At 49.4% G+C, this 10836-nt stretch overlaps 1 protein-coding gene across 2 annotated transcripts in view; it reads right to left on the reverse strand.

Moving 5' to 3' along the window:
- The window catches only part of MED27 (mediator complex subunit 27), a 197921-nt gene extending 187328 nt beyond the window's left edge, over nt 1-10593 (reverse strand). The window contains exons 1-2 of one of the 2 annotated variants that reach the window (XM_083160916.1): nt 10308-10592; nt 4582-4726 (exon numbers count right to left, since the gene is read on the reverse strand). In XM_083160916.1, the coding sequence (XP_083017042.1) occupies nt 4582-4726; nt 10308-10510 (348 nt within the window). In that variant the 5' untranslated portion in view covers nt 10511-10592. Of the gene's footprint in view, nt 1-4581; nt 4727-10307 lie in introns of both variants that reach the window. The other variant, XM_083160917.1, reaches the window with a different exon arrangement.
- Between the last annotated feature and the right edge of the window lie 243 nt (nt 10594-10836).

The raw sequence follows: 10836 nt of genomic DNA on the forward strand, positions 1-10836 counted from the left end.
CCACCCAAGGAACATCCCGGGACACAAAATAATAAAAAAATAAAGGTACTTGTTTCCTAGCACGGCCACACCGATTTACATCGGGGTGGTCGTGTCGGAAAAATCGGGTCGATCGCAACGCATGCGATGCGATCGTCGCGACCGACCGATTTTGGACCCGATTTTTTTTTTAATTAAATGTAAATCGGGTCCCTGGGACCCGATTTTACATTGGATTCAATGTAAAATATTCCCAACCCCCCCAAATGTCACGGCGTACACCCCACCCCACGATAGACGCCAACCCGAAGCGTGGCGAGCGCAGCGAGCCCGCGAGGGGCGGCGGTGCGCGTCCTCCGACCTTTTCATTCCCCTACTATCCACGTCGGCGTGGAGTTGAGAATAGAATAGTGTGGCGAGCGCAGCGAGCCCCCGAGCCCGAAGCGTGGCGAGCGCAGCGAGCCCCGCGAGGGGACGCGGATACCTTCACAGGTAAACGCGTCCCTTCGCGGACTTCACAGGTGTCCGCGTCGCCACGGACACCTGTGAAGCCCGCGAGGACGCGTATAACTGTGAAGGTATCCGCGTCCCCTCGCCACGCTTCGGGCTCGGTGGCTCGCTGCGCTCGCCACACTATTCTATTCTCAACTCCACGCCGACGTGGATAGTAGGGGAATGAAAAGGTCGGAGGACGCGCACCGCCGTCCCTCGCGGCCTCGCTTCGCTCGCCACGCTTCGGGTTGGCGTCTATCGTGGGGTGACGACGGGGACATCTAAAATGTGAAATGGGTCATATTGGCCCATTTCACATTTTTCACATTTTTTCAGGATTTCAATGTTAAAAAATCTTTTAACATTGAAGCCTATGTAAAAATCGGGGGCATCGCGTCGGGACCTATGTTAATGGTCCCGACCGACGCGATGCCCCCGATATTTTACCTTTCCCGCCATGATTTCAATGTTAAAATATTTTTTAACATTGAACCCTATGGGGAAATCGCGGGCATCGCGTCGGGACCATTGTTAACGGTCCCGACCGACGCGATGCCCCCGATATTTTGTCCTAGCCGGCCAAATGGACCTGATTTCAAAGGAAATCGGGTCCATCGTATGGATCGTGTACCTTAACTAAAGGTACACGATCCATAAGATATGTGGCCGTGCTAGGAAACAAGTACCAAAAATAATAATAATTGGTGACCGTATGAACCACGGTCCCTGTAATGGATCTTCACAACTGTTCCGTGGGTGTGCAATACCATGATGCCCATGAAGCACCAGCCGAGCAAGTAAAATAGTCACAGATTGTAAATGGTATACATTGTCCAGCCCCCTCATATGTCATCTGAATTGTGACGCTAATCTGTCTGGCTGCCTGGAAGTTGGCCAATGTCATTCATTAGTGTCATAATAAGTAAATCTATCAGTTGTCTTGTACTGGTTAACCTCTCCAGATACATATACAATGTCTAAGAGGGACACTGACTCTAATCTGATGTGATGCTGATTTAGCAAAAGGTGTTAATACATTTTTCTGAATAATGAGGGGATGTCACTACTTTTGGATGGGGAACAGGTAGTGTATAGAACACTACCCATGTGCTCTCCAAGATAAGCTCTTAATTTTGACACACTTGTTTATAAATTACCCACTTCAGGTCCACCTCCAGCGAAAGTTCATAGGTTAAAGTTTAACACGGGCATCTATGGTGGGAACAGGACACACGGTTTGCTTTTTGTTTGTTTGTTTTTTTAACACCAGTGGACGCCTACTTGGAACAAAGAGGATCGATCTATGCCAGAGGGGATGGCGAGTATAATTTCCTTTCACTGGTACCCTATGGATTTCTACTGAAGAGGAGAGGCCTACGGTGGACTCTATAGGTAAGAATGTATGTGTGATTTCAGTATGTATTAAAGTTGTACTTTTTTTGTGTGTCTGTGTTTTATTTTGCTATTGGTTATGTCGTAAAATTACAAAAACCAGCAGGCCCATTAATGCCCCACATGCGGGGGAGACTTGCCGGGAATTAAAGTTCCACAACATAACCCAACAGTTTATTGGGTTGGTAATAGCCGGGTATGGGGACTGCAAACCAGGAAATCACCTTGTATGATTTTTAAACAATTTATTTGTATATTCTTGCGGAAAAGATTTGGACAATCAAAAAGTTCAACTCAATACTTTGTAATATAATCGTGGTTGGCAATTACAGAGGTCAAACGTTTCCTGTAGTGATCAGGCTTGCGCACACTGCAGCAGGTATATTATTCCACACTTCCATGCAGATCTTCTCTAGATCTGTCATGTTTTGGGGCTGTCGCCAGGCAACAAGGACTTCCAACTCCCTCCACAGAGTTTCAATTGGGTTGAGGTCTGGAGACCGGCTAGGCCACTGCAGGACCTTGAAATGCTTCTTATGCAGCCACTCCTTAGCTGCCCGGACGGTGTGTTTGGGGTCATTGTCATACTGGAAGACCCAGCCATGTTCCATCTTCAATGCTCTTACTGAGTGAAGGAGGTTTTTGGCCAAAATCTCACACTATATAGCCCCATTCATCCGGTTCCCTTTACAGAAAAGCAGCCCCAAATCCTGTTTCCACCCCTATGCCTCACAGTGGGTATGGTGTTTTTGGGATGCCACTCATCATTCTTCTCCCTCCAACACGGCGATTGGAGTTTATACCAAAAATTCTATTTTACGCTCATCTGACCACATGACATTCTCCCAATCTCCTCTGGATCATCCAGATGGTCACTGGTAAACTTCAGATGGTCCTGGACATGTGCTGGCTTAAGCAGGGGGGGCCTTTCCGGCGCTGCAGGATTTGTATCCATGACAACGTAGTGTGTTATTAATGGTAACCTTTGTGACGGTGGTTCCAGCTCTCTTGAGGTCACTGACCAGGTCCCCCCGTGTAGTTCTGGGCTGATTCCTCACCGTTTTTAAGATCATTGATACCCCACGAGGTGAGATCTTGTAGGTCAAGGGAGATTCAGTGATCTTGTATTATTAATAACTGCGCCAGCAGGTGACCTCTTCTCACCAAGCTGCTGCATATTGCACGTAGCTCATCCCAGCCTTGTGTGGCTCTACAATTCTGTCCCTGGGGTCCTTAGACAGCTCTCTGGTCTTGGCCATGGTGGAGAGGTCACAGTCTGACTGTTTGAAGGTGTGGACAGGTGTCTTTTATACAGATAAGCAGTTCAATCATGTGCCACTTATACAGGTAACAAGTGGAGGATAGAAGAGCTTCGTATAGAAGACATAACAGGCCTGTGAGAGCAAGAAATCTTGCTGGTTGGTCGGTGTCCAAACATTTATTATCCACAAGCATATACAAATAATTTGTTTCAGGACTGCAGGCACCAGCATCAGAACCAAGCAGATGTGTCAGGGGTTGAGGGTTCTATTTAAAGTAAAACAAAAATATATGTGGGTTTTAAGGTGCATTTGTGTCCGAAGAAAAGTTCTGTATTATACCAGTCCTTCGGCATTATGATACATTTGCATGTAAAAAAGAAAACCGGGAACACCATGGTAATATCGAACCAACAAATAGAGCTTTTGGAATCCTAACACATACCAGTCATAGCATTAGAAATATACAAACTAGCAATTTACAGATCCAGCCTACCACATAGATACATGATGCTCTTTGGCCCAACTTGCCACAGACATATTATTATTGCAGAAGATCCTACATGTTAAGTTGATGATATATATTAGTCTTATGGGTAATATGGAAGGAAATGGGGGGGGGTTTTGTCAATCGCACAAGACTTTAATCTGGATGGACCCCTGAAGTATTGATCAATTAATTGTATAAACTGTATGAGCAAAGGGGTGCTACCTCAGGACACTGTAATCGGAGCATAAGGAAAAAGAGAGAAAAGGAGTGTCCTATTGTGGGTGCACCACAGAAATCTTTGTGGGTGCACCACACCTATCTGTGGTGCACCCACAATAGGACACTCCTTTTCTCTCTTTTTCCTTATGCTCTTATGGGTAATAGCATGGTGTGAGTCAGTACAAGTCTCTTCCCAGAGCAGTGCAAAGCTGACTTCTTATTTGTGATTGGTAGTTCATCAGTGTTCTGTGCTAATTTACCGATCACAGTGTCATTATCATGATGATGCCAGTCGCCATCTACTTCACTGCACGGAAACTGGGAGACAGAGGAGCAAAGCCAATTAGCCAGAGACGTCTACATTATGGCAGGCTGCAAAATGGACAGTAACAGGTGTCTCTCCTTTCACCACCAACATCATTAACATAGCTGCACAAAATGACCGAGGAGACCCTTCTGGGGGCGAGAATGCATTCTGCAACATACATGTTAACACGGTCTACATGCTACCATCCATTTCACTTCTGGGACTCTCAGCAGGGTGTGTGTGGGTCATACACACTCTGCTTCTCTGCACGACCAAAGCTTGTACACACATACAGTGTATGGAACAGGGATATCCTGCCATAGGTCTCTAGCCCACAACTACAAGTATAATGGGAGTTATGTAATTACAGCTAGACAATGACAGGCCGCACACTATTCTACACAACCTCCTACAGCCTGGGGAACGCCAGACACTCTCCTTACCTTGTTGGACCATTTATAAGCCTGAAGCAGCTGACTATACAGGGGGGTCTTGTCGTGAACCGGGTCCAGGCTGAGTAAGCCGCTGTTATGGAGCGGGTGGTTCTCAGACGGTTTCCCGACTAAGTTGCTGAGACGTTCCAGTTCACTAAAAAAAAAAAAATAATAATAATTGAATTGAGGGACATAGAAAAGGACGAGTTCGGATAAGCTACAGTTGTTCTCAGAAATCCAGCAGTTGTTGGACCACAATATACAACAATGGGGAGCGAATACAATAGAACCTTCAGTAATCAAACCATGTAAAGCTCAAATCAAAAACAGATCATTCATTATCCAGCGTTGTCTCCATTATATATAAACACATAAAGCTGTATGATCTCGTGTGGAACGCTGACCACGGGATCACTTCTGGCTTATGCAGTGGTCTGAGACCCCAAGGTCATCGTTCAGTCACATGCTCCAATGAGAACGGGCGCCAGTCTTCTTTGAGGCCACAAACACTGCACTAGAGCCACTTTGAAAGGCCAACTACAGGGAACTATGGACCTTACTCTGCTCCGTTTGCTCGCATGCAAGCGCAATGCGCATGGGCCGGGTGTGTGCGGCCATGGCGTACAGATTTTGCGCCAGGTGCATCACCCAACATTTAGTGTTCATTCTAGCACCCGCTATCTTTAAAAACCCATGCAGTTCTTCTTCCCTGCCTGTGGTGTCGCTGTCTGTTGTAGTGCTTCTAGCACAGTGTGGTCTGTCTATCAGCACTGATGCAAACCAGACCTGTGCTAGAAGCACTACAGCAGACAGCGACACCCCAGACAGGGAAGAGGAACTGCATGGGTTTTCAAAGATGGAGGGTGCTAGAATGAACACTAACATTGCGGCCGGTGGGCAAGGGGGGGCATGGGGCCCCGGGGGAATCGCCCCATGGGAATGCCCAGCCTTTCAAGGCCGTTCCCATGAAAACACTGGTCATTACCATAGAAATCACCAGGTGATGTCAGATACCCACACCTGGCGCCCACATCACTGCATGTCAGCTGCCCACCCACTTCCTTCAGAATGCCCACGCACATCTAAGGTTACCTCAGGTGTGTGTGTGCCTTCCACATCATTCAATGGTCAGCGACCGTCAAATTATGTTAAACAACCATTCGCAGCCAGTGCCTGTGAACACACGCTGCAAATTGGTGGCGGCCATCCACCTCCTCGGAGACAGGCACTAGAGGTCTTTTTGGTTTTTAGCATCTGACAGGGAGCACAGCGCTACAGTTACCCAGAAGCGCCAATGCCACAAGTAAAAGATGCAGCTTTAAGCAAGGCTGCATCTAATACACTGCAACCCCCAGGCAACATGTACTGCACCCCTGGCAACAAGTAGGTAATTTTAAATAAATTAGAAGCCTTACTGTGGTGCATAATGCATCAGGAGCATAACGGTGTGCGGCATATTGCGCCAGGGGCACTACGGTGTGCGGCATATTGCGCCTGGGGCACTACGGTGTGCGGCATATTGCGCCAGGGGCACTACGGTGTGCGGCATATTGCGCCAGGGGCACTACGGTGTGCGGCATATTGCGCCAGGGGCACTACGGTGTGCGGCATATTGCGCCAGGGGCACTACGGTGTGCGGCATATTGCGCCATGGGCACTACGGTGTGCGGCATATTGCGCCAGGGGCACTACGGTGTGCGGCATATTGCGCCAGGGGCACTACAGTGTGCGGCATATTGCGCCAGGGGCACTACAGTGTGCGGCATATTGCGCCAGGGGCACTACAGTGTTCGGCATATTGCGCCAGGGGCACTACGGTGTGCGGCATATTGTGCCAGGGGCACTACGGTGTGCGGCATATTGTGCCAGGGGCACTACGGTGTGCTGCATATTGCGCCAGGGGCACTACGGTGTGCTGCATATTGCGCCAGGGGCACTATGGTGTGCTGCATATTGCGCCAGGGGCACTATGGTGTGCGGCATATTGCGCCAGGGGCACTACGGTATGCAGCATATTGCGCCAGGGGCACTACGGTATGCGGCATATTGCGTCAGGGGCACTACGGTGTGCGGCATATTGCGCCAGGGGCACTACGGTGTGCGGCATATTGCGCCAGGGGCACTACGGTGTGCTGCATATTGCGCCAGGGGCACTACGGTGTGCGGCATATTGCACCAGGGGCACTATGGTGTGCGGCATATTGCACCAGGGGCACTACGGTATGCAGCATATTGCGCCAGGGGCACTACGGTATGCGGCATATTGCATCAGGGGCACTACGGTGTGCGGCATTGTGCCAGGGGCATTAGTGTGGTATAATGTGTTAATAAGTGTTATGGTGCGTGCCATAATGTGTAAAGGGGCATTTTTTAGTTTTTCTTATATTTTACTAGCACTTCAGGAGGTTTAATTTATCTCGGATGGCTCACACCCAATTAAGGTTGGAGACCACAGGTTTGACTGAAGGCAGTGTTGTATTTACAGGGGCCAATTCTTGGGTAAGCACTGTTCTACGGACAGATCACATGTGCAGAAATAACAAGACAAGCTGGCCATGCAAACGAGCAGCCATTTATACAAATAGCATATGCCACTGTAAAATAGTACAGCCAAGTGGCCAGAAAATTATACCCAGTATTGCCAAGACTGTACACGGACAAGCGCTCAACTCCCTGGATCGACCAAGATAAGCTGCAGCGTGGATGGCAAAAGTTAGCTGACAAGGGTTACATTTTAAAGCTGCCGATTGGCTGTTTCTCTTGAGGTCCGAATTAAGGGAGTGGCATACAGGGCAGATACCAGTGCAATGCGGGTGCAGCATGAACGAGGACAACCTCAAAATAAACCATGTCCAAGGTGCAGCGTGAAAGGGGCATGAGCTTTATACAGTGTTCAGTCCCCCAGATTGGACCCAGAATATCAGTGTGAAAGGCGTAAGCCTGGGCAGCTGGACATTTTTACCTGTCTCTGCATGCCACTGTAGCTGTACAATACAGTTATTGTTGTATATATACACCTTTCCTACAAATATCAATGTTTCATAACATATCGGTTAATAATGGAAGATAGCTGCTATTTCCCACTGAGAGTCAAATCTGTGCCAAGTGAAATATCAATACTCGTGTAACCATAGAAACACAATTTTCAATTTGATTACAGCAAATTCAACATTATACAATAAACAGAGTCAATGTGAAGGCCTTATTTATGCTGAAGTCTAAGCGGGAGATATGGCGGTGTGGCCCAGCACAATGGCCTATGGCAACAAGAGTCTCACAGTCATCAAGCACATTAAAGGCCCATACACACTGGGCAACTTTGAGCTGAAAGTAGCACAGTTCTGCCGTTTGAGCGACTTTCAGAGCCGCGTGTGCAGGACAGCAATGAGCGGTGAGCACCAATTCGCGCTACGGTCGCTCATCTGGTATAACCAGCAAATGAACGATGTAAATGACAGTTTTCCATAGCGTCCCGTTATGGAATGTCGCCCACCCCTGGGAAAAAATCGCTACAACTGTCTATAAACGCTCAGTGTGTATGGACCTTAAGCTCTGGTCGCTATTTAAGGCTTGTATCACATACAGATCCTATGAGCAAAGTTCACCTTTTATTTTCTGCTCATTAGGACCTAAAAATCCCAAAGCTCTCACCAAGTCCTACATTTCCATAGCGCCAATATCACGTGACTATCACGTGATTTCAGTGGTTCTTATTACCACACAATATAAGCATATATATGTAGCAGCCGGTTGGAGAATAATTAGGCGCAATCTGATTCCTCTGTCATTTCAGCTAGGTATGTCAACACCATTAGGCCGACATGCATTTAGGTCAACATGGGGTTTTTTTTATGTTTTTTTGAGCAAAAATGTGCCGACAGGCGGTATTTCATGCCCTACCATCTACTAGGGCGTGGTAGTAGAATATAATAGTGTGCCCGAAGCATGGCGAGCCATGGGAGGGGATGCGGAGCTAGGTTTCAGTCTCCATGTTGACACAACATGTGCCGACAGGCGGTATTTCATGGCCCACCGTCCACTAGGGCGTGGTGGGAGAATAAGATAGTGTGTTGAGCGTAGCGAGGCACCGTGCCCGAAGCATAGCAAGCCATGCGATACATTTCAACATGTACACCAAACATGTACACCAAAAAAAAAACTGAAAAACTCATGTTGACGTTTTCGTGTGTCAGCATAGACCGACTTATTTGCGAACGGGTAAATCAAATTCGACCACCGAATTATGTTTTTGCCCACATGCGAATGGCTGTGTACACGTGCACCACCCATGTTACCACCTGACGCTGTGTACACACTGTGTGATTTGTAGTACATTGTCGGTACTCCCGGATGAACGATGTAGTGACGACACACTGAATGATATCGTTAACATTATCGTTCAGTGACTCAACCGGGACCCCCGCTAAGCATGCAGTCAAATCATATATTATAACCAGACATGCTGGAACTTGTAGTGCAACACTAGTGCACCTGCGCAGCGCCCAACTTTTCTGAAACCACAAATCCTGATGGGCATCATGGGACATGTAGTTCAACAAGCCATGTGACCTACAGTATAGTTCCCCAGTTGTTGTGGCACATGTCCTGACAGGGCATGCTGGGACTGCTAGTTCTACAGTGTCCTGAAAGGGCATGCTGGGACGGCTAGTTCTACAGTGTCCTGACAGGGCATGCTGGGACGGCTAGTTCTACAGTGTCCTGACAGGGCGTGCTGGGACGGCTAGTTCTACAGTGTCCTGACAGGGCGTGCTGGGACGGCTAGTTCTACAGTGTCCTGACAGGGCGTGCTGGGACGGCTAGTTCTACAGTGTCCTGACAGGGCATGCTGGGACGGCTAGTTCTACAGTGTCCTGACAGGGCGTGCTGGGACGGCTAGTTCTACAGTGTCCTGACAGGGCGTGCTGGGACGGCTAGTTCTACAGTGTCCTGACAGGGCATGCTGGGACGGCTAGTTCTACAGTGTCCTGACAGGGCGTGCTGGGACTGCTAGTTCTACAGTGTCCTGACAGGGCGTGCTGGGACGGCTAGTTCTACAGTGTCCTGACAGGGCACGCTGGGACTGCTAGTTCTACAGTGTCCTGGCAGGGCACGCTGGGACTGCTAGTTCTACAGTGTCCTGACAGGGCATGCTGGGACTGCTAGTTCTACAGTGTCCTGACAGGGCGTGCTGGGACTGCTAGTTATACAGTGTCCTGACAGGGAATGCTGGGACTGGTAGTTCTACAGTGTCCTGACAGGGCATGCTGGGACTGCCAGTTCTACAGTGTAATGGCAGGGCATGCTGGGACTGCTAGTTATACAGTGTCCTGACAGGGAATGCTGGGACTGGTAGTTCTACAGTGTCCTGACAGGGCATGCTGGGACTGCCAGTTCTACAGTGTAATGGCAGGGCATGCTGGGACTGCTAGTTGTACAGTGTCCTGGCAGGGCATGCTGGGACTGCTAGTTCTACAGTGTCCTGACAGGGCATGCTGGGACTGCTAGTTCTACAGTGTCCTGACAGGGCGTGCTGGGACGGCTAGTTCTACAGTGTCCTGACAGGGCGTGCTGGGACGGCTAGTTCTACAGTATCCTGACAGGGCGTGCTGGGACGGCTAGTTCTACAGTGTCCTGGCAGGGCATGCTGGGACTGCTAGTTCTACAGTGTCCTGTCAAGGCATGCTGGGACTGCTAGTTCTACCCCACCCCCAGGTGCATGCTCCCAGCGTCCCTACTTGAGGTCCTGGTTGACGGAGTGCAGGTTGTCCTGGAAGTCGCTGACGAAGGCTCGCTCCCGGGCCTCCTGGCTCTCCTTGTTCCGCATACCATCCTTCAGGCAGTCGAAGACCCGGGTGACGCTGGAACGCAGCGCCTGAATGGAGTGAATGGCCTGGGAGAAGGCCTCCAGGTTCACCCCGACGTTCATCGAGTCCGCCATCCTGCAACCGAACGAAGCCGCCGCCGCCGCTGCTGCTGTCCCTGACTGATGGCGTTACTGCCGCCGCGCAGGGGATGCCGGGACTTGTAGTCCTGGCTGTGGAGAGACTTAAGTTCCTTCACTCCCTGACACTCACAGCTAGATGAAAACTGTAGGCTCCTATGCAGTTGGGCAATGAGTTCTGGGCCCCTGCTCCTTTCACAGCACTGGGCCCCGGCCCCTGCTCCTTTCACAGTAATGGACCCCTGCTCCTTTCACAGTACTGGGCCCTTGCTCCTTTCACAGTAATGGGCCCCTGCTCCTTTCACAGTAATGGGCCCCTGCTC

Source organism: Crinia signifera, chromosome 9, assembly GCF_055691185.1.
Source record: "Crinia signifera chromosome 9, ASM5569118v1, whole genome shotgun sequence".
NCBI lineage: Eukaryota > Metazoa > Chordata > Amphibia > Anura > Myobatrachidae > Crinia > Crinia signifera.